The following is a 22,896-nucleotide window of genomic DNA, read 5'->3' on the forward strand; positions in this document are numbered from 1 at the left end:
CCCAAACACTGCCAGCCAATGACTGAAGACGAAAGTGACGTAAATACGTTTACCTCCGGTTTCTGTTTGGAAACAAGGCGACTCCTCTCCTCCCTTGCCTTATTCTCCCTGGTGCCCTGTCTTATTTCAACATTCGGCTCTGATTAGAGACATCCCTTTGTTGGCACGCTCTGGCGTCCCAGCTGCGGAGAATAAAGCGCAATATTAAGTGGGTAGGTGATAGCGGCGCGGGAGGGGCAACGAGCCGCTCTACCTTCCGTCTCTATGGCGCTAGCTCCCGTTTCTTGACAAGGCGCATGCGCAGAGACATTCCTTCGCTCCTGGCGAATCTTGCGTTTCCATGGACGCCGTTTCGCTGGTTCTGCTACTGCGCAGGCGCAGCTGGCGCGAGGTGCGTGGCGGGCAGAGAGCGGGAAATATGGAGCCTCCGCGGGGCCACTTCCCGGCCCTCAACGCGCAGGAGAAGGCCCAGGTGGGCGCCGGGCGAGAGGGGCCGCGAGGGCGGGGCTTTGGCTTGGAGGAGGAAAGGGCCGGAGGGTCTCTTGAAGAGAGGGGCTTTGGCCTGGCAGCCGGGGAAGGAAGGCCCGCCCCTCTCTTTTTCTGTAGTGGAGATTTCAGGAGGCGGGACAGGGGAGAAGGCCCTCACTCTGCGGTATAGAGCATCTGCTTTGAACGCAGAAGGCCCCACGAGTGGGATTTCCAGATAGGGCTGGGAACCTTGGAGAGTTGCTGCCAGTCAGTGTAGACAGTACATGCTAGATGGACTCAAATAATCTGACTTTGTGTAAGACAGCGTCCTATGTCCTTGCTTAAACCAGCTGTTTATTTAGAACCATGTGGACTGGATTCTTTCTCAACCTTGGGTCCCAAGATGTTGCTGGGCTATCACTCCCATCATTCCTAGCCAGCATGGCGAGGGGTCAGATATGATAGGAGTTGTAGTTTAAGAACATCGGGAGACCCAAGGTTGAGAAAGATCATGGCTTGGAAGAACATTCTCACTCCAGTTTGCATACAAAAAAAAAGTCTGTTTTTAGTCCCCACCGGCATCTTCAGGTGGGAGTCAGAAAGACCCTTGCTTGAAACCCTGGAGAGCCACTGCCAGTGTCAACAGTACTGAGCTAGATGGAATCTTACTTTGTAGGGAAGGAACATAAACACTTGCTTTGCACACACAAACTCCCAGGGTCAGTTCCCATCAGCATCTCCAGGTGGGAGTAAGAAAGACCCCTGTCTGAAATCCCGGAGAGCCACTGGCCCATATATAGGTCCATAATTTAGCAGTAGAGCAACTGCTTGGTGTGCAGCTGGTCCCAGATTCCACCTTCAGCATCTCTAGGTTGAGCTGCCCTTACCTGAGACCCTGGAGAGCCACAGCTGTTCAGTGTAGAGACACTACTGAGCTGGATAGGACAATTTCTGAGCTAGGACAAAAGTGAAAAGGAACTAACAGAAGCAGAAGACATCAAGAAGAGGTGGCAAGAATACATAGAGGAAATGGATGTCTCGTACACCCCAGGTAGTGTGGTTGCTGACCTTGAGCCAGACATCCTGGAGAGTGAAGTCAAATGGGCCTTAGAAAGCACTGCTAATAATAAGGCCAGTGGAAGTGATGATATTCCAGCTGAACTACTTAAAGTTTTAAACGATGATGCTGTTAAGGTGCTACACTCAATATGCCAGCAAATTTGGAAAACTCAGCAGTGGCCAGAGGATTGGAGATCAGTCTACATCCCAATCCCAAAGAAGGGCAGTGCCAAAGAATGCTCCAACTACCGCACAATTGCACTCATTTCACATGCTAGCAAGGTTATGCTTAAAATTCTACAAGGCAGGCTTAAGCAGTACGTGGACCGAGAACTCCCAGAAGTGCAAGCTGGATTTCGAAGGGGCAGAGGAACCAGAGACCAAATTGCAAACATGCGCTGGATTATGGAGAAAGTTAGAGAGTTCCAGAAAGACATCTACTTCTGCTTCATTGACTATGCAAAAGCCTTTGACTGTGTCGACCACAGCACACTATAGCAAGTTCTTAAAGAAATGGGAGTGCCTGATCACCTCATCTGTCTCCTGAGAAATCTCTATGTGGGACAAGAAGCTACAGTTAGAACTGGATATGGAACAACTGATTGGTTCAAAATTGGGAAAGGAGTACGGCAAGGCTGTATATTGTCTCCCTGTTTATTTAACTTATATGCAGAATTCATCATGCGAAAGGCTGGGCTGGATGAATCCCAAGCCGGAGTTAAGATCGCCGGAAGAAATATCAACAACGTCAGATATGCAGATGACACAACCTTGATGGCAGAAAGTGAGGAGGAATTAAAGAACCTTTTAATGAGGGTGAAAGAGGAGAGTGCAAAATATGGTCTGAAGCTCAACATCAAAAAAACGAAGATCATGGCCACTGGGCCCATCACCTCCTGGCAAATAGAAGGGGAAGAAATGGAGGCAGTGAGAGATTTTACTTTCTTGGGCTCCATGATCACTGCAGATGGTGACAGCAGTCACGAAATTAAAAGACGCCTGCTTCTTGGGAGAAAGGCGATGGCAAACCTAGACAGCACCTTAAAAAGCAGAGACATCACCTTGCCAACAAAGGTCCGTATAGTTAAAGCCATGGTTTTCCCAGTAGTGATGTATGGAAGTGGGAGCTGGACCATAAAGAAGGCTGATCACCGAAGAATTGATGCTTTTGAATTATGGTGCTGGAGGAGACTCTTGAGAGTCCCATGGACTGCAAGAAGATCAAACTTCTCCATTCTTAAGGAAATCAGCCCTGAGTGCTCACTGGAAGGACAGATCGTGAATCTGAGGCTCCAATACTTTGGCCACCTCATGAGAAGAGAAGACTCCCTGGAAAAGACCCTGATGTTGGGAAAGATGGAGGGCACAAGGAGAAGGGGACGACAGAGGACGAGATGGTTGGACGGTGTTCTCGAAGCTACAAACATGAGTGACCAAACTGTGGGAGGCAGTGGAAGCCTGGCGTGCTCTGGTCCATGGGGTCACGAAGAGTCGGACACGACTAAACGACTAAACAACAACAACAGGGCAATTTCCTATGTACTCCTTTTGGGGATCTGTTTAAACCAGCCTCCCCCAACTTTGTGCCCTCAAGATGTTAGGCCTATAACCCCTATCAGCCCCAACATCATACAGCTGTGTTGGCTGGGGCTGTTGGGAGTTGCACTCCAAAAAACCTGGAGGGCACTAGATTGAGGGAGGCCAGTTTATACTGTTGGGGATGCGGTTTTAAGTTACACAGAACCCTTCATTTTGAGTACATTGTTTTGGTGTGCATTCTTGTGTTCTTCCTTCCTCCAGCAAGACCGAGTGTTTGGCAATGCAGTTCATGTAGCTGCTGTCTTCCTAAACCTTGTTTTAAAACAACTTGTGGTGACCACCTTGTAACATCTTTGTCTTCCAGCTGAAAGAAAAGTTGGCCTTATTGAAAAGAGAATACAGCAAAACATTCCACAGGTTACAGGTAAGTAAACAATAGTGTCTGCCAAGGACTTATAAGCAACTGGTTTCTTCAGTTGGGGAAGATGTTTCATCACCTGAGGCCCTTTTCCATGTGCTTCCTCAAGAGGTCCTGAGGGCAGCAACACAAGAGCAGGTCTTTTCTGCAGTGGCCCCTCGCTTGTGGAATGTGCTCCCTGGGGAGGCTCACCTGACTCCTTACTTACATATCTTTAGGTGCCAGGCAAAAAACATCCCTCTTCTTCCAGGCCTTGGTTAATTAAACAATCTATGGCCTTTTAAACTGGGGGGGGGGGGTATTGTTTTGTTTGTTACTATAGTGTGTATTTTTGTGTTTCTATGTTGTAACCCCTCCCCTGTGATCATCTCATGAAGAGTGATATAAACATTTAATAAATAATAATAATATTTTTGGCAGAAAATGGAAGCACATCTGATTAAGCGCCGGTCTTCCCATTACCCTTGTTTGTTTTGTTTTTGTAGCGTGCTGAAAGAGCTGAAAAGGTGAACAACTATGTCAAGAAAAAGGTTGCAGAGAAAAACCTGTTGCTTATGCAAGAGGAAGCTGAGGGGGACCTTGCAGGTAAGCCTGGAAAGGCAGATCCATGGTTCTTTGGGTGTTTATCTGTCCTGATGAAGTCATTGCTCCATGGCTCTCACTCTTGTATTATAGGCTCACTCTACCTTTCCCAAAAGGCAGAGCACTTTTTGTAATTATTGCACACAATGCTGTTCTTAGACAGGCCTCTTGGGCAGGCCTCTTGGGCTGAGGACTAAGTGAGACCATTACAGGGAGATGCCATAAAACTTAAATTAAGTTTTCTTCTGTTGTTTCTGCATTTGGAAGAATTGCAGTTCAGTGGCAAAGCATCTGCTTTGAATTCACCAGGTTCATGATTCAGTCTCCAGGTAGGACTTGGAGAGACTCTCTGCCTGAAACCCTGGAGATCCATTGCCAGGAGTGTAGTCAGTAGTCAGATTGACCAATGGTCTGATGCAATATAATCCAGTTTATATTATAAAGCTCTGATATTATACAGCTGTTCCTCTAGTTATACTGCTTTCTATGTTCCCACATATTGCTAATCTGAAGAAAATACCATACGTATGTGTAACCAGAAGCGGGTTTTTTGTATACAGTCGTACCTCTTCTTATGTATCCCTCTGGATACGCAAACTTTGGGTTGCAAATGTGGCATGTGCGCAGAAGGGCACCTCCAGTTACGGACTTTTCGGGATATGGCCGGGCCTCTGGAACGGATCCCGTCCATAACCGGAGGTACCACTGTACAAGGACTGTGAGCTCAGTTCTAGTGCTCAAAAGAAATTCCTCAGCACTGAATTCTTTAATTCTAAGTGGTTTTTGTACCTGACTCTGTTTGATGAATCTCTGGGTTTTAATTTTTTTTAAACAGGAAAGTAGATTTGTCTTTTTTTATATATAAGATATTTATTGAAATTTTCCAGAATAATACATTGTAAGACAACAAAAAAGAAACAACAAAAATACAAAAATACAAAACAACAACAACAACTAAAAACACATAGAATTTCCCTTTACTTATTTTCTTTTAACTTATTTTCCGGACCTCCTCATACCTCCCTTTCTTATATTCCAATTCAAATTATTAATTCAGCAAATCCTCACCATTAGTTTTTGCTTATTTCAAAACCTTATTTTCCATATCTCTTAGGAAAGTAGATTTGTCAAGCCTGAAATCTGCTCTCCACTCTTTAGGAAGTGAAACAGCCTTATGTTAAACTGCCTTTGTAGTTTTCAACTTTTTTGATTAAAATGTGCTTCTTTTTGCTGTGCTGTGTGCTTCCTTGATGGGAGAGTGCTGTTAATTTTTCCTTCACAGATGGTGGCTGTTCAAAGAAGAGCACTGCAAAAGCTGCATCAGTCACCTTCAAGCCTGAGGCCTTCAACCAAGAAGACAGCTTGCTAGGAAACTTGAGTTCTTCGTGTAGCAACCAGGACCGCAAAAGGGTTCTCTTTAGTCCTGTTCTTAAGAAAAACCAGAATAGTTTGTCAAGAAGTAGAACCAAAGTGCAACAGAGAGCATCTTTGGCTTTGGAGGAGAGAGAAGAATCTACATGGGATGCACCTCTGGGAAATGTGGTACCCCAGCCAGAGAGCTCCCAGGGTTCCAGGTCGCCAGTTTTCAACAGAAGTGACAGTTTATGGATGGACCATAGCATCCCAGTGGCCTCCTCAGGGAACACAGCTGAAGAAGGAAGAGGCAGCAATGTTTCTCCTGTGTTGCTGCATCTGGATTGTTTACAGGAAACATATGGGCAAGCCACCTTTCTTCATGATCTGTCGCGTGAAAACCAGGAATCTTCACCTGAGCATCTTTGTGAGGAAGGCCTGTTTGATGGCTCTGGAGGTCCAGCTCTCAAGAATATTGTGTCACCTGCAGACATGCAGATTGAATCTCCACAGATGGAGAAGGACGCAGGCCAGTTTGCAGGCTTAGCTGTGACCATTGAGGCTGCCTCTCATACACATGGAATGCAGCAAGAAGGCAGCCAATGCCAGGAACCTCAGAAATTGGAGCTCAGCGGCGGTGACACTCCCACCAGCAAGCCCAGTGGAAAGGGTTTAGGGGATCAGCTTGAAGAAACTGGATCTCCCCTCCTGGGTAGGGCTCCAGCCACACCTGCTAAGGATGTGCTGAGCTCTTGCACAGTAGTTGAGGGGCTCCTGTTTCCTGTTGAGTATTACGTAAGGACAACGCGGCGAATGTCCAGTCAACAGAGGGAGGTGAACTTGGCGGCCGTCATTCAAACCCAGCTGGGCAAAAGTAGGAAAGGACAGAGAACTGTGTGCAAGGAGAAGAGCACAGATCCAGCCTCGTCGTCCTCCCAAGGGCAGACAGAAAGTGGTGAGCAGAGACAGGCTATTCCTTTCCCATTTCCCAATTCTGGTGCCAGCCCTGGCACTTCTCCTCTTCAGTCTCTTTCTAACGAGAGCACATCTTCCAGCGGGGATCTAGTACAGAGTGAAGGCCTAGTGCAGCCCAGAAGAAAGAGAAGGCTGAGAGGGAGGTCTAATCACAAGGCCTTGTCCTGCACAGCGGAGGACCCAGCAGAGAACATGGAGCTGACAATTCCCAAGGTTGAGAGTTCTCTTGTGCCAAGTGAAGCTCAGGGAAGGAAAGAAAACCACCATGGAAAAGACAAAGCCACAGTGCTTTACATTACATCTGGTGGCAGCGTGGAATCCAAGCAGAGTGGCAGAAAATGGCTGGCAGAGTCTGCAGTTTCTGCTTCCACAAACCCTGAGACTGTCCATGTCTCACAGGTGGTGAACTCAAAGGCCAGTGTTCCCTCCAGCTTCATGGGAATCCTGGAAGAAAATGACAAGACATGTTGTCCTGACAGTGGGTCTCCTGAGCAGGCTGGGAATTGGAACAACACTGCGGTCAATCCGGCACAAGTGGATAGAGACCCCTTGCCTCACTATGCACCCCTAGTTGCCTCTGTGAAATGCAAGCGGAGGGGAGCATCCCGAGGTATGTGACCCCTGGACCCAGAGCTCGTTCAGCTTTATCACCCAGGGGCAGCTTGGGGAGGGGGCTCCTACTTGGTCCCTTTAGAGCAAGGGTTGCCAATGCAGTATTTGTGGGCACCACAGTGCCCACCAATTTCTCCAATGGCTCTCATGAAAGGCCTCAGTAAATATCCCCTCGGGAATATCTTGCTCATTTCCTGCGTACACTGGCTTAGCTTCTTCAGTGGAGACCCCTCCCCATGAGGGAAGTTGAGAAATCTCCCTTAGGTGCCGTATTTTCATGGGGGTGGGTGGGTGGGCTGACCTGCAGGATCTCCTTAGGAAGTTCTTTGTGACTGGCCCCCTTTGAAGTGAGTTGGAGGTGCTGTGCAGCTGGCACACAAGAAGAGCTCCCTGATTGATTGATTGATTGATTGATTGTGCCCCATATTAATTGGGGATGGGGAGGGCTTTTAGATTTCCAGCTTGATCACAATATGCTCATTTTACAGGCTCCTTGGTGGTCTTTGATATTTCCCCATTGTTTTGGGGCCTTATTGAGCTGGGGAATGGGGGCAGAAGACAAGGCTTTTCAAAACATACCTGGAAGCATACAGGTCCTTTGCATCTGTCCATTTCTTCCAGGAGAATCCTGAGATGCAGGGGAGTTCACAGCTTAGAGCATCTAGGTGGTTCAGCAAAGGACAACTGAGAGCATGTTTCGAACCAACAGGTCTCCTGCTGCTAATTTGAAGCAGGGTGACTTTAAGGATCCCAGGAGCCCTTCTAGAGCAATATCCTCACGACTGCAGTGAATGACAGGCTAAGCTGTTTCTCTTTTGTGTTTGCAGGTAGAAGGGCCAGCCTGCCTGTGGAATCTCGGGATCCTACTTCACTTTACCTCTTTGGGACAGGTTATCCCAAATTGCCCCTTCCTTTTCACGGCAAGAGAAGTAAGATGTCCAGTCTTGAATGGCTGCCCTGTGGCTTAGATCTCCAAGAATTCCACCTACCTGAAGATGAATTTGGGCCACTTAAACTGGAAAAGCTCAAAGCCTGTGCTGTAAATCCGCCGGAGACTTTTGACACTGGCCAATCAGCCAAGTGCCTCCAGGACACTAGTGGGGCTGGCTTTGAGAAAGATTCAGCACTAGGAGAGAATCCCATTTCCCTGGAGAAAGAGCCACCCTTTCCAGTGGGCTTCCCTCGGAAAGCTCTTCCATCAACTGAGTTGTTCCTCTCTCTAGCCCTGGAGGGTGTCCCAGAGTCCCAGCTGCCTACCCCAGTTTTCCCCCGTTTGGGGGCAACCCCAGCCTCCCAGGCCTTGCCAGGCACGCCTGGTGCATCTCCTTTGCAAGCTCATGCCAGCCCTGAGCCAGGGGACTCTGCAGGTATTTCTGCCTTGCCCAGGAGCAGGCAAGAGGAAGAAGAGGGAGGTGGCGAAAGGATGCCCTCATGGTCACAAGGCCAAAAGGAAAAGAGCTGGAAGCCTGATGAGGACGTGGCCAGCTTTGAAGAAAGGCTGCTGTCAGCTGGCGAGTCTGTTGAGTGTTACAAGGAATCCCCCAAACAGGAAGAAAGAGCAGAGGAGCCTATGGTTGGTTGGTTTATTCATACAATTTCTGTGCTGCTTTCCAAACAGTGTACAAACAATAATCAACAAGAGCAGAGCATCATATTTACAGCACAAGTTATATAATTAAGAGTGTTCAATAAAACAAAAGAGCAGCTAAAAATGCAGCTGAACATTATTACTCACTCCACCCACATTCTGCTGTAATTATCAATCAGTGATCGCACACTCTTGCTGGGTAGTACCAACTGCTCTCTGCTTTTGGTCATAATTGTAGAGGTCTCTGGGATTCCCAAGGAGAAAGCGGAGGCGTTTCTGTCAGAGCTGCAGGCTTGACCTTCCAGGAACTGCAGTTATAATCAAAACTCGCTCCCTTGTGTACCTCTTTCTTTCCTTTCTCTTGGCTGCCTCCAGAACTCCATGACACTCCCTGTTCTCTGGCCCTGCCTAAGTTTCCCACAGCCTCTCTACGTCTTTCCCTTTCTTTGCTTCCATGTCTTGCCTGTTTCTCCCTCCCTTTATCCCTCAGCCTCTGCCCATTCCTCAGGTTCTTGTTGCCTACTGTGCCCCCTTTCTTTGGTCACCGTCACCTGGAGTTCACTTGGGTCCCCTTAGCTACCCATCGCTCAACATTCCTGCCTACTCAGCCTGTTTCTGCCAACACCTCTCTCCCGTCATTCAGCCCTGTGTGAGAGTCCCCCCACCTTTCCCAGCCAGATCGACTTTTCTTTCACAGAAGCTGCATCAATTGCCAGGGTACTGTGGGTGAAACCTTATCCCTGAGCAGGTAGAATGTTCATGAGCATTCCAAGACCATTCCCAGCAAGGGGCAAATCACTGTTGGTTTTTAGCCTACTAGGTGTGGAATACCCTTGCGTCCAAAAGAAGGCAGCCTAGTTCAAGCTTCCGCCCTTAGGCAGTATCTTTCATGCATAAATCCTTGGTACAGATGTATAGCCTACCTTGAGTGGGAAACTTCTGTCGCTCCACATGCTGCTGAACTGCATCTCCCAACATCCCCTTTAGGCATGATGGAAGTTGCAGATCAACAAAATTTGGAGCACCAAAGGTTCTCCACCTCATTCAAGGGGTTGGAATATTGAGAGTTCATGTTTTACCTTAACTTCCAGGAATCTTGATTTGGGACAACTGTGCTTGAGCCAAGCTTAGGTACCCTTGTCTGTCCAAAATCACATTTCTGCAGATGTAATAATAATAAATTTTATTTATATCCCGCCCTCCCTGGCCAGAACCGGGCTCAGGGCGGCTAACATCAAAATATATGATACATTAAAACATTACACTTACAGTTTTGGCAACTCTGTACACTCCAATTAAATAAAACCAAACAAATCTAGCCAAACATAAAGTACCTATCTGACTAATTAACAATTATTGCATTGCTTATCAACCTACTATTAGCACTCCAGGTGCCTGGCGCTTAAGAGGCAGGTGGGAACTCTGCTGCCCGGAAGCCATATGGTTCTTCATTTTATTACCTTGATGTTTTATCGCAGAACGAAGTGACCGTAGAAGACCCAGCGGAGGACAGCCAGAGAAAAGGGAGCTTGCAGATGACCTCAAAACTAAAGGTCAAAGAAGAAAACCATGTCACTTTTTTAAAAAGTGCTTTATTGATGTAAATGCATGTCTGCCCCCCCCCTTTTTTAAACACCTTGTTCCGATTCTACCTACTTCTGGACACAGATGTGTCCTTTCCCCCCTGGAGGTTAGGCCCTGCATGAACAATGTTATTCAGGCTTGCTAGGACTGATTCAGGCTTTTGTTTATTTTTCCTTTTATATGCTTTTATTTTGTTTTATTGGTTTGGGTTTTTCATTATAATGAATATTGTATTTATATTGTACATAGCTTACACTGCTTACGGGTTAAAAAAAATTAAGTGGCTCAGAAATGGTTATGAATACGTAACAAAATATTGTAGAGGTGCAGATAGCCACTTGCCTGTGGAGTTGAGAGGAGTGGCACAGTGGCCCCCACCCTCTTGGGTGCTCTCCTTTCTCTTCCATCCTCCCTTCACTCTCTCCTTTCCTAGGACAGGCCTCCAGGATAGTGCCAAGAATGCTGTTTTTGTTGTTTTTTGCATGTGTGTGTGTGTGCAGAGGCCAGAAGTATTGTGGTTGGGTGCCCATGTGTGCTCTCCCTTTCAGTCTCAGGCGGTGGGAAGGAAGCGGAAGGGCAGGATTAGCCGGGTTCAAGTACTTGTCGTCGTCAGGGCATCTGGCATGAACAGGGGAAAGGCCTTTAGAAGTGAAGCACTGAGAGACCACATCTGGTCCATATTGGGAGGAAGGCCTGGATGTGCAGGTGCTTTCCTGACAAGCTTGAGCCTCGGTCCCTTTATTGAGCTAGCCACTGGTCTGGTGCCTGCACATGTCCAGTAAGCTGCTTTTCCCTGTGTAGGGGAGCACCAATCCCTTGCTGCTGCTGCTGCTGCTGCTGCTGCTGGAAGCTCTTTGTGGCACATGATTTGCCTCTGCTGGCAACATTTCCCTCCCACCCACCTGCCCCCTATTGATTCTTTCTCTCTTGTTTTGTACAGAGCTGCTCTGGCTCATGCTCGGTGGACGTGGGCACCGTGTGGTGGGAGGCCGCTGACTTCACAGCACTGTGTGTTGTGACAGCTTGTGAGGCTTCCGTTTCCCTCTGGAGGCACCTGGAGTCTGGCCACTGGGACTCTGTACACACCTGGCACTTTACAAAGGTTAGAAAGAAGGGGTCTTTGCTCCTGCTGAAATAGAATATGTGTGGTCTGCCCCATGGTGGCTATCACCTGCAACTTGCTGCAGTTGCCGTTGAGTAACTTCTGGAAACAAAAACTGGCTCTGGACTTCTTCCCATTGGAGCATCTGGTTGGCCCTTGGGATAGCAACATGCTGGACTAGATGGGCCCCCTTTGGCCTCTTCCAGCAGCCAGGCTCTTCTTGTCCTGGAAGGGGGAGCACGGATGAGGAGGAAGAGAGTTGATTCCTGTTTCTCTGATTCCCCAGGTTCCGGTCTTTCAGATTGTCCCTCTTCCAGGTATCCAGAGCCTAGTGTGTGTTGCATTGGGAGGACTGGAGATTTCAGAGATCAGGTGAGTTGTGCCTGTTTTCAGAGATCCAAAATGTGTGTTCCTCCACAACATAATCATTGTGCATCTTAAGTGTAACTTTAAAAATGCTTTTTGGGCTCTGAGTAGAGGCCAGCTCTACCGCTGTGGCCTTGAGGAAGGAACCTTGACAGTTAAGTCTTTGTGGTTATTTCTGAGTGCTGCTGCAGAGAAGTGAGACTGACCCTCTTATAACATGATGCCCTGCTCTTTGGGTATTAATAACTCAACCAACTGTACTTCTGTTAGGCTGGCTGAAATGTCACAAAATAGTGTGCAGACTCTCAAATGCACCTCATCTGTGTCTCTCCCCCTACCCCACTTTGCATTGCTTGCCATCTAGCCTGATGGAGATCTCCTAGAAGTTATATCTACCAACTAGAATAGCTTTAAAAGAGTAGGATAAGGCCATGAATGGCTACTAGTCATGATGGCTATGTTCTACCTCCACTTTCAGAGGAAGCATCCTCTGAATACAAGTTGTTTGGAATCACAAGTGAGGAGAGGGCTACAGTTGCACTCAGGTTCCCCTTGTGGACTTCCCAGAAGCATCTGGTTGGCCTCTATAATGCTGGACAAGATGGGCCTTTGGTATTTGATCCGTTTTAGCAGGGCCTTTTTTATGTTGTTAGTTTTGGAGAACTCGAAAGCTTGCACGGTATTTTCCGACATTTCAGCTGGCTTAATAAAGGTATTGCTCTAATACGGATTTTGCAATGGATTTTTACAGACCAGTACAGTTACCTTTTACCTTTTCAGCAAGTGATGCTACAGGTTACTGAGTTACCACAGTTGTGCATAGAAAAAGACACAGGAAACCTCCCATCAATGACTTCGTGGCCTTTGGGAGAAGCAGAAATACAGAATTTCCTTGCAGTGCTCTGTAAAAGAGCCGAACATAGCAGACCCTTTTTGTAGTGAACATAAATACACCCAAAACTCAGAAGTTCACAGTACATACTGTAAGACAGAGGCAAGGAATTATGAGGACTGCCTTGTCAAATAACCCTGTTTTTCTTGCATGGTAGCACAGAGATGTTACCAATACACTAAGGTTCTCAGCATACCTGCCGAAGTAAGTGCCGTTGACATAAGGGAGGGATTACAAACATGCTTGGAATCGGGGCCAAAAGCTAACATGTCACCTTTTCTTCTAGGTTCTTGTTTTATTCTTCTGAAGATGGCTGTGTTAAGCAACCCCTCATCAAAACTGGAAACGTAAATGCTGTCCTTGGACTAAAGAATAGGAGGCTGGTCAGTAGTTGTGGGTCACTCCAAGACCAAGAAGTGGAAGTTCTCTCTTTCTCTGATACAGGAAGGTGAGAGGTGGCGGTGGCAGCAGCAGTGGGAAAGGAAAGTTGGTGTGTGGGGGGGGGGGGTGGTCCACTGATCTCCTGGAGCAGCAGCAGAGACAAAAGGTGTTTTGCTGTCTTTGAGAAGTCTTCTACTTCTTTCAGCTTGGTTTCAACATCCCTGGGGGTTTCTTTTGTTTCTAGGAGTAAGGAGAGGCAGGCTTTGATGCCTCCTGAAGAGACTGTTTTGGCTTTTGCTGAAGTTGATGGGATGGAGGAGGCTTTAATTGCCTTGACTACCACAGATTGCTTGGTGCTCTGGTAAGCATCTGTATGGAGTTTACTTGCACCACTGCCAGAACAAAGTTTTTCTCTAAATCTAAATCTAAAAACTTCCCAGTGTCCTAAATTAATGAGACTCTGATGTTTGACTTATATTTCATAAGGAAACCAGAAAAAAAGGTACACTGCAATTTTATAAACGTATATTCCACCCCCAGTCACATGGGAGGAAATATTTGTTTGTGGGGAGAGGAGGCTAGTAAAGGACACTTTAAATATTTTAAAATTATTTTTTAAAATTAAGACTTGGTAATTCAACAGCATACATTTGTGTTATATTGTTTTAATTTTGGGGTGGGGTGGAAACAATATTTTTAACATGCTAATCTTGGCAAGCCCAGAAAGTAATGATTGATAGTGGATTTCCTGTGAACAGTCCTGAGACTTGTGGGTATGGAGTGGTATATTACTATTACTAATAATAATACTAATACAGTTGTACCTTGGTTTTTGAACAGCCTAGTTCTCGAACATTTGGCTCCCAAACGATCGAAACCTGGAAGTGACTGAAACTCTCTTGGGTTTCAGACTGGGGAGTGTCTCCCAGCCCTACCTGGAGGGGCTAGAAATTTTACCCAAGACTTTTTGAATGCAAAACAGGTGCACTACCACTGAGCCATAGGCCCTTCTTTGTACACAAAGCAAGCTACACAAGCTGGCATCAGTAGCCCAGTTAATACCCCTGGCTTAGAGGCCCCTTCCCAGCTCACATCCATCTCCTTAGATAAGGGAGTAGCTGACAGGCAGCCGGCGGGAGAAGTCTCTCCTCTCCTAACTGAATCAGAACTAAGGCTTCAAAGCAGATAAACATACGTGACCTCATTTTTGCAGCAACTAACAATTAGTCTTGGGGTTATCCTGTCTATCAAGATGTTGTTTACAGGCCTTCCAGAACATTTTCACTGTTTGGTTCTTACCCCCCCCCCTTTGTTGCACTCTGTACAGGAGCAGGTGACATTTGCTTTCTCCTTTTGCAGGAACTTGACAACTGGGCAGCTGCTGAGGAAGGTTCCCCTTGGTTCTTCCTACCCAGGATCTGTCTGCCACAAAGCCTATTCTGACTCGGTATATCTCTTAAAGCAGGTTCTGCTCTGTGAAATACACAGTGCTGCAGTTTGGGCTGGGTCAAGGAGCAAGGCATCTTGGGGAAAAGGGGATCTGGGATTCAAGTTGCACCCTTGCACTTACCTCTCCTGTGCCCTCCCCTGATGTTCTGGTCTTTGTGTTGCACTAGCTTCCTAGCTCTAGACACCACCAAGGTCCAACTTTGACCTTGAAGGCCCTAAATCCCTTTAGTTCTGCATTCCTAGGAGCTTGCCTTCCCTCCTACATCCCATTGCAGTGTAAGGCATCAGCAAAGTCTCCATCAATATAGCTTTCTGTTCCCTGGGTTAAAATGTTTCTGGATTGGCATCTAAGAGCCAGACCAAAACGTTTCCCGATCTGAGATTTTAACAGAAGCTCTGCTTTCAGTGCAGCTTTCAGACTGCAGCATGCCTTGAGTCTTAGAGGTGGGTTAGAAACAGAGTCACAGTCTTGTTAAGGGGGTACCACTTTCCTGAGCCTGGGATCTCCTCTCCCTCCCCACAATTCCACCACCAGTCGCTGCTACTTTTGTTGCTTGCTGAATTGACATTTCTACTTGCTTTTCCTTCCTTGTGGATCAGGGCCTCCTGTTCATAGTTCTGAGCCACCCGCATGCCAAGGAGAGCAACTCATGGCTGAACCCTGCCTTCCAGGTGGTTGTGCTCAACCCCAAGACAGCGAGGAGTGCCAGGCTGATGTCCTTATCCCTTCCCCTGGGAATCACAGGAAGGCAAGTTGTTGTTGTTTGCTGTTGTTGTTTCCACCCATAAAACCAGCAGTTAGAGCAGATTGCAGCCAAACTAGGGTATGGGGATCTGACTGCCCATTTAGCTCATTTCTTCCTACTCTGGCTGGCAGCAGCTCCCAGGCTCTCTGGCAGAGGTTTCTCCCAGTCCTGCTACCTCTGATAACGTTAACTGGGCGCAGCAAGGACTGGGGATGTCCTGTATTCAAGGCATATGCTTCCCCTCCCCCACTTTCTTTCCAGCCCAGTGGAGCTACATTCCTGTTGATGCTTCTGTAGCTCTAGGTCACTGGGAAGGCACTGCCTCCTTCCTGCCAGCCTCCTGTGTAAATCTGATTTTAAGTACTGGAGCTTCCTGGACTCTGGTGAAGGGAGCTGCTTCCTCTGCAGCTCTTCATGTCAGGAGTTCCTAATGAAGCCTCTGCTGGCGTGTGTCATGATGGGTTACCATTCAAGTGCAGACCACTTTCTGCCTGCCCCCTTCTCTGCCCTTTGAACATCCTGGACCTCTTCCACAAACAGCTTTTTTTCCTGGTTGATGATGAGGATCATTAAAACATGCTGTAACTTCCACTTCTATTTAAGCAGGCTTTTTAAGGATCCAGATTTTACTGCACTGTTGTGATTTTAAGAAAACAGCCTTGTATAAAGTTGTAGAAAAATGTTAAATCTGTTTTTAAACATGTGAGTCCTCTGTGTTTCTTCTTTTTATTTTGACTTTATACTCTTGAATTTTAGTTCTACTTTATTTTTTTAAAAAAATAGTTATGTTATGGGGCAGCATTAATCTGGATATTGCTTTTGGCTCTAGGTACTTGGAGGGTGAAGTGAAGGGCGCTTCTGCAGCAGCTGTGCTAACATCTGGAACCATTGCTGTCTGGGATTTATTTTGGGGGCAGTGCATGGCTCTGCTGCCCCCCAACTCTGAAGGGAGCTGGTCTCTCGCCAGATGGTCTGTAACTGACACTTGTCTACTGGCTGGGCAAAAGGACGGCAGTGTTTACATTTACAGTTACACAACAGCTTTGAGGGACTCGCTTGGTTAGATGAGTTAATTTGGACAAGATTTCCTGCACTTGAACAACATGTAAGGACTAGGGGATCCATTTCTCCGAAAAGTTGAATGCTTTCAGGAATAAACCAATTTCAAAAGTGTTATGAAGTAGCCCTAGGAGAAAGTTATATTCTGTTTATTCTGGCATTGCCAGTATAGTTATGCCTGCTGGGGCCAATGGTAGTTTTATCCCAGAAGGCTGGTCTCAGGAATTGATAATGGGCACGATCCACTTTGAACGTTTTCTCTGCATACCCCAATGGGCTTCCCTGGGCACAGCATTGTGCAAAATATATTGTTCTTACTGTTCACCCTCTTGGGCAGGCTTTGAACTGTTAAAAACATTTTCTGGAGTGTCTTAAATATAATATTAAAATTTCTTTTTCAAAAAATGTATAAAGTTTTCTAGGTGACGGGTTTGTTTCTAAACACTTATAAATTGCCTAAAATTTTCCAAATGCTGTATGTGTATCATTGAAAGATAAGGCAGTCCATTCACCCAGCCTCACAATGGTAATAGAACCAATAGAAAAGGAAGAAGTAATAGACACAACAGAAAAGGAAAAGGGAATGGGGAGGGAAGAAGAAAGCAAGTGTTGGCCAAACCTTACGCCAAAGAATAAACGGACATAAATCTGACATCAGGAATCACAAGACAGAGAAACCAGTAGGAGAACACTTCAATCTCCCGGGACATTCTATACAAGATCTCAAAGTAGCTGTTCTATTACAAAGGAATTTCAGAAATAGACTGGAAAGAGAAGCTGCTGAATTGCAACTGATTACCAAACTTAAAACCATAGAGAGACCTGGTCTGAACAAAGACATTGGATTCTTATCTCATTATACATGACAAAGCCATTTTTCACCTTCTCACCCCTTGCTTTTTCCTGTAAGACCTATTGCAGTCGTTAAGAGTCGTCAACAGGCTCATCACAGTTATCTGCCAATCACCCAATCCCACCACCCTTCTGAGTAATACCCCTCCCCACCTTCTCACTATATAGAAGGGTCTGGTGACATCTGTTTCAGTGTATCTGAAGAAGTGTGCATGCACACGAAAGCTCATACCAAGAACTAACTTAAGGTAAAGGTAAAGGTACCCCTGCCCGTACGGGCCAGTCTTGACAGACTCTGGGGTTGTGCGCCCATCTCACTTAAGAGGCCAGGGGCCAGCGCTGTCCGGAGACACTTCCGGGTCACGTGGCCAGCGTGACATCGCTGCTCTGGCGAGCCAGAGCCGCACACGGAAACGCCGTTTACCTTCCCGCTGGTAAGCGGTCCCTATTTATCTACTTGCACCCGGAGGTGCTTTCGAACTGCTAGGTTGGCAGGCGCTGGGACCGAGCAGCGGGAGCGCACCCCGCCGCAGGGATTCGAACCGCCGACCTTTCGATCGGCAAGCCCTAGGCGCTGAGGCTTTAACCCACAGCGCCACCTGCGTCCCTTAGTTGGTCTTTAAGGTGCTACTGGAAGGGAAAAATTTTTATTTTGTTTTAGCTCCATATTGTCTGCCCGGGTTGGCAGTAGTTCACCAGAAGAATATCCACAGCCCTATCTGGGACCTTCTGCATGCAAAGGAGGTGCTATCTGGCAGTGAACCTTAGGGCTGCAGGAGGGAAGAGGGCAATGAGGCAGCCTGCAGGGCTATCGATTCTACTCCAGTTTTACTCGGAGTAGACCCATTGAAATTAACTGAGGTCCGTTACTTGTCATTTGAGTCACGGGACGGGGCAAGAGGAGGAGCCACCACATGAGCCTGAGGGGAGGGCGGGGCTTGCTTTGCATATGCAAACACGGCGCGCTGCATGCCGGGAGCCTCCCCTCAATACCCTTGAAGCCCGGCGGGCGAGCGGGCTGGCTGGCGCGGGGCATTGTGGGCGCCGGCGCAGGCGCATTCGCGGGGTCATCATGGCGGCCCGTGTCCTCCTGCTCTCCTCCACCTGCCTCCGCCGCCGGTGCTGCAGCGGGAGCCGCAGCTTCTTCTCCGCCGCCTCCTCGCCGCTCGGACGTCTCAGCCTCCCGCTACCGCCCGCCTCCCGCCTCGCTTTCTTGGCCCCCCTCCTGCCGCCGGGACCCGCCAGGCTGACGCCGCAGGTGAAGAGCACAGGCGGGAGCCCGTCCGGTGCAGCGCAGGGTTCGGCTTTGCAGGCCGCCCGCGATCCCGACTCGGGGGGTGGTCTGGAACCCAGCCCAGCGGATCGCGCAAGATTCGGGGTTTTATCGTTTTCCTACCCCGCCTTTCAACCAACAAATGGCCGAAAATAATGATATTAATTAACACAGCTAAAGCTGGATCAAGAATAGCAACAAAGAACGGGGTCAAAACCTGAAGCAGCACCGACTCCCCGCTGCATGAGGGTGGTGCCTCCCCCTCGTGGCCTTTCTTGGCCTTTTTACTTCTGCCATGGGGAGATGATTCTGCTGCTGCTGCTGCTTCCTTGGTGGGGTAGTCCCAGTTTCGTTTATTCTTGCATTTGTTACCACTTTGAGATTTAAAGCTCATTTCGTTGTTTTTTTACAATCAAGCGGTATGTAACTTTTATGAAATAAATAAATGAATCTATGTATGTGCTACGCCTCCCCTCCAAGGAGCTCACGGTGGCAAGGATGGTTCTTCCATCTCCTTTTATCCTCACAGCAGCCCTTTGAGGAAGGTTCAACAGAGAGAGAGAGACCAGCCCAATGTTGCCCAGTAAGCTCTGTGGCTGCGTTGAGGATTTTGAACTTTGAGGTATCCCTGGTCCTAGTCCAGCACTCTGGGCACTGAACCACACAGGCCCTGGATTGTAGGCCGGGCTTCCATCACAAGCACAAGGAGCTTCGCCATGAAATGGGAGATTTTGTGTGCACACCAAGGCAGCAAATGCCCAGTAGAAAACGCCTTTCACTGCCCTCCTTGCTTTTGGAGTTTCCTGTGGCATCTGATCCCTAGGAATTATATTCTGAGACTCTGCTTTTCAGCCCAAGTTGTTTTTTTGAAGGCACATTTAGTTTGCCATAAATTTTAGGACTTGAGAATGATTTATCAGGCTCAGATTTTCAGGAGCTGTGTTTCAAAATCAGACATGCACACTGCAGTGTCTCCATCTATGAATATCTGGGGAGCTTTAATGACCAGTTCTTTTTAGGTGTCACCTGTAAAGAGTTAGTATTTCAGGTGAGGGTGCTGAGGATATTCCCAAATCATGAAAAACATATCTCTGGCTTCTCCTATAGGTCTCTGGATCGTTGCTTCAATTATGTCGTCATTACTCTGAGATGCCTCCTTTGACCCTGGATAACATCAAAGATCGAGTTCTTTACGTCCTGAAACTGTATGATAAGATAGATCCAGAAAAAGTGAGTAACTGGGTTGCAGCTTCTGTTTTGACCCTCTTTTTCTTGAGTCCCGGATTCTTCATGTGTATGATTAACATACATTTTGCACTGGAGCAAACTGCACCTTTGAATGAACCACAAAGGTGTCTTCCCTATCTTCCTAAAACTTTGTGCCAGCCCAAACAGGTCATCTGTTATGGCCATAGCAGATGATAGGAAGAAAGTTGTCTCTCTGGCTTAATGAAACAAGTGAGCATACAGACACCAAGAGGAAATAGGAAATGAACAATAAAGGGGGGACAATTTCACTTTAAGATTGTCCAGTAATGGGAACAAAGTCAGAACAATGTTCTGGACGGAGTGGAGAGAATACCTCTATGTAGTAAAACCCAAATCTCCCTGGAGTCTTTGGCCCCTATTTTCTTACTTTTGACATTATTTGGATGGTTATGGACATTGTCTATTATACCACAATGTGGGGTTTTCTATTTTGTCTTCCAGCTCTCAGTAACTTCCCACTTCATGAAAGACCTGGGCTTGGACAGCTTGGACCAAGTGGAGATCATCATGGCAATGGAAGATGAATTTGGTAATGTGTTTGATGTGTCCAAATACATCACAAGATGTGCCTGTTAGAATGTCACAAGGTCAGAGTGTGCCTGCTGTGGAGCTCAGACTTAATTGAGAAATAAATGGACTTTAATACATAACAAAGTAACACTCCTGGGCAGTTGCTCTGAGTATCTGAGCTAGTAAGGCCTTGAATGCAGATGTTTTCGTCGTCCATAACATTGGCAACAGCCCACCTGGTGTGCCCTTTGATGTCTCTGTCACAGTGTCAGGGAACATCAGCTCTGTGGCATTCCTTTGGCAAAGCAGTCTGGGTGTTCATTCTAGCAGGAATAGCCAACATGCTGCTCTCCAGATGTTGCTGTGCTGTTAACTTTCATCATCCCTGACTGGGCTGGGGTTGCTGTGAGTTGTCGTTTAACAACATCTGGAGAACACCATGTTGGCTACTCACACCATTATACAAACTGCCCAACTAGGCTTTTAACGTGACAATCCTTTTATTCTCCTTAGATCTGCACACATTTCCCTTTCCTCTCATATTTAAACTTTTACTATAAATTTACACTCACTTAGTTTCTCTCTCTATTGGTGTTTCCCACAATTCTGTGCTTCATGGCATATCCATCATTGCACCACTTCCTTGCTTAGGTTCAACCATCTTGCACTGCTTTGCATACTGATATGTGATTTGGACTTGTAGGAATTTATACCAGGTCAGATTATTTGTCTTTCAAGTCCAGTATCATCTACTCTGGCAGCAGCGCTCCAGAGCCTCCAGCAGAGAGAGACATCCCCATCAGCTGCTTCCCTGATCCTTTTAAGTACAGATGCCAGTAGCTGAACCAGGGACTACCTTCATCTAGAAAAAGAAGAGGGAGGGAGGTTTCTGCCACTGGGTTGTGGTCCATCTCCAGTTGCATTTCTGACAAGACTACTGGGAAAAGATGGAGCTCATGCATTTTAGCACATCCCAGCTTGCTGAACTCCTTTCACTGATATAAGGGGCCTGGTACGTTACCCAAACTTCTACTTTTTTGTGATCACTTGTAGCCGTGTAAAATTGTTTTCCATGAATATGGTGTGTGCATAGGTGACTGTGGAGGCCAGTTCTGGATCCGCACATCCTTTCACAGTGGGGCCATAGGTTTTCGGGTGAGAGTTGATCACGATGAGGATTTGCCAAACGTGCCCTCCTCTTAGCACGTTTCTGCCTTTTATCCTGAGTTTGTGGTTCTTCAAAGTTCATGACACCTTTGGTAGAGGCTGTTTTCCAGTTGGAGCACTTACAGGCCAGTGTTGCCCAGTTGTCGCTGTTTATACTACATTCTTAAAGATTTGGGGACCCAAACTATAGTGATGCTCTTTGGTAGTTGCATAAATTGCTTCTGTTAAATTCCCTTTCCCACCCATTACTCTTTAGTAGCACTTAAAGGAGTGTCCGGGAGAATCTCATAAGCAATAATGTGCTTACGAGCTGTTCTTGTATGTTTACACCCTGACTCCCAGGGGACATATATCATTCTGTTAACTTTCCTGCACTACATGGCACCCCTTATGACCCTCCTTTGAAAAACTACATCATGATCCCTTGTCTTGTTGACTGAGATTCCTTCACCTCTGGACTAAACAGGCCAAATCTTTTTCAGGATTTGAAATCCCTGATGTGGAAGCAGAGAAGCTGATGTGTCCGCAAGAGATTGTAGATTACATTGCCGATAAGCAGGACGTGTACGAATAATTGTTTGTGTTGAGCTGAGTAAGTAGAGACTCCTGCTGGAAGGAGTGTGCAATGGTCTTGTGGTAGAAAACCTGCATGGAGTGATGCTCTCCTCGTTCAGAGGGCATCTGATGCAAGGGAAGCAGAAGATGGATGTCTTGGGGAGGACTTCATGCTCTTCATGCAAAGGCATCAGCCTCTGCTAGATAGAGAATCTTGGGTAGCATGGAGCAGCCCCCATTAAAACTTATTTGGGAGAGTGGATTCTTTGATTCATGATTTGCTTGGGAAGGCCTTGGAAGCCTGCTGCCTCTCCTACACTTGCTTGAGGACACAGCCCTCTATCTGTGTCCGTAATCCACCTTTCCATGTTCATGGAATAAGCAACACGCAGCTGTGGGAAGTTACTCTGGTGCTAAGGGAACATCATCCCCCTGTGACGTTGTCACAGTTGAGGCTACTACAAGCTGGCCTAGCGCATTTTACCAAATGCAGAGGAGCACAGCAAAGGTCCCATTATGCCTAGGTAGCCGAGTGCCCCTAGACTAGAGCTTTTCAGGAAAAGGGAGCACTTTATTCTAAAATAAAATGCAAGGCAAATTGAAAGAAGAGTAAGTGAAGGCTGTTCCAGAGTGGAGAGGCAGCAATAACTGGCATTGGAAGTTGAAAGGGTGACCAGGGGTGGAGGTAGAATGAGAGATTGAGTTTTAGCTCTATAACAACCTCTCTTTCCTTTATGATCAGTCAAAAGCATGTCAAAAGGAAGTGGAACCCCCTAGTTTATAAGGAAGTATTTCACTGTGTGTTACTTCTCAGTGATCTTTTTGAGTTTCTAAGCCATACATGTCTCCCTCTCCCATCCACAGGCAACTCTGTTCTGTCCTGAGGGCTAGGATGATGTCAGCAGGAAGAGGGGACCGTGTCATGGAAGCTCTGTGCTGTATTGAATCACTATTACACTCAGAGGAATAGTCCTGTTGGCTGCTGTATTTAAAGCTGTGTAATATATGTTGGCCTCCAAAATAAAAAGACTGATACTGACTCCTTTATTCTGATTTTCACTGGTTCCAAGCATGCGTGTATTGTGTGTCTGATTTCT

General features: G+C 47.0%; 2 protein-coding genes across 2 annotated transcripts; both read left to right on the plus strand.

Moving 5' to 3' along the window:
- Window positions 1–18: 18 nt before the first annotated feature.
- On the plus strand, window positions 19–16,644 carry PALB2 (partner and localizer of BRCA2; the record flags this gene model as incomplete). The annotated part of the gene is made up of 14 exons (XM_079952875.1): window positions 19–39; window positions 275–472; window positions 3,431–3,490; window positions 3,970–4,069; window positions 5,349–7,008; window positions 7,838–8,579; window positions 10,073–10,147; window positions 11,119–11,280; window positions 11,567–11,652; window positions 12,825–12,986; window positions 13,164–13,280; window positions 14,279–14,366; window positions 14,969–15,117; window positions 15,944–16,644. The coding sequence occupies 14 exons, from the start codon at window positions 19–21 to the stop codon at window positions 16,176–16,178; spliced, it is 3,855 nt and encodes a 1,284-aa protein (XP_079809001.1). The 3' UTR covers window positions 16,179–16,644.
- Window positions 16,645–18,064: 1,420 nt separating this feature from the next.
- Window positions 18,065–22,838, plus strand: NDUFAB1 (NADH:ubiquinone oxidoreductase subunit AB1). The gene is made up of 5 exons (XM_079953613.1): window positions 18,065–18,283; window positions 19,406–19,528; window positions 20,009–20,096; window positions 21,727–21,836; window positions 22,664–22,838. Exons 1-4 carry the CDS (start codon window positions 18,098–18,100, stop codon window positions 21,816–21,818), a joined length of 489 nt encoding a protein of 162 aa, XP_079809739.1. The 5' UTR covers window positions 18,065–18,097; the 3' UTR covers window positions 21,819–21,836; window positions 22,664–22,838.
- The last annotated feature ends 58 nt before the right edge of the window (window positions 22,839–22,896 follow it).

The sequence above is a fragment of the Podarcis cretensis genome (genome assembly GCF_951804945.1).
Source record: "Podarcis cretensis genome assembly, chromosome: 14".
Taxonomy (NCBI): domain Eukaryota; kingdom Metazoa; phylum Chordata; class Lepidosauria; order Squamata; family Lacertidae; genus Podarcis; species Podarcis cretensis.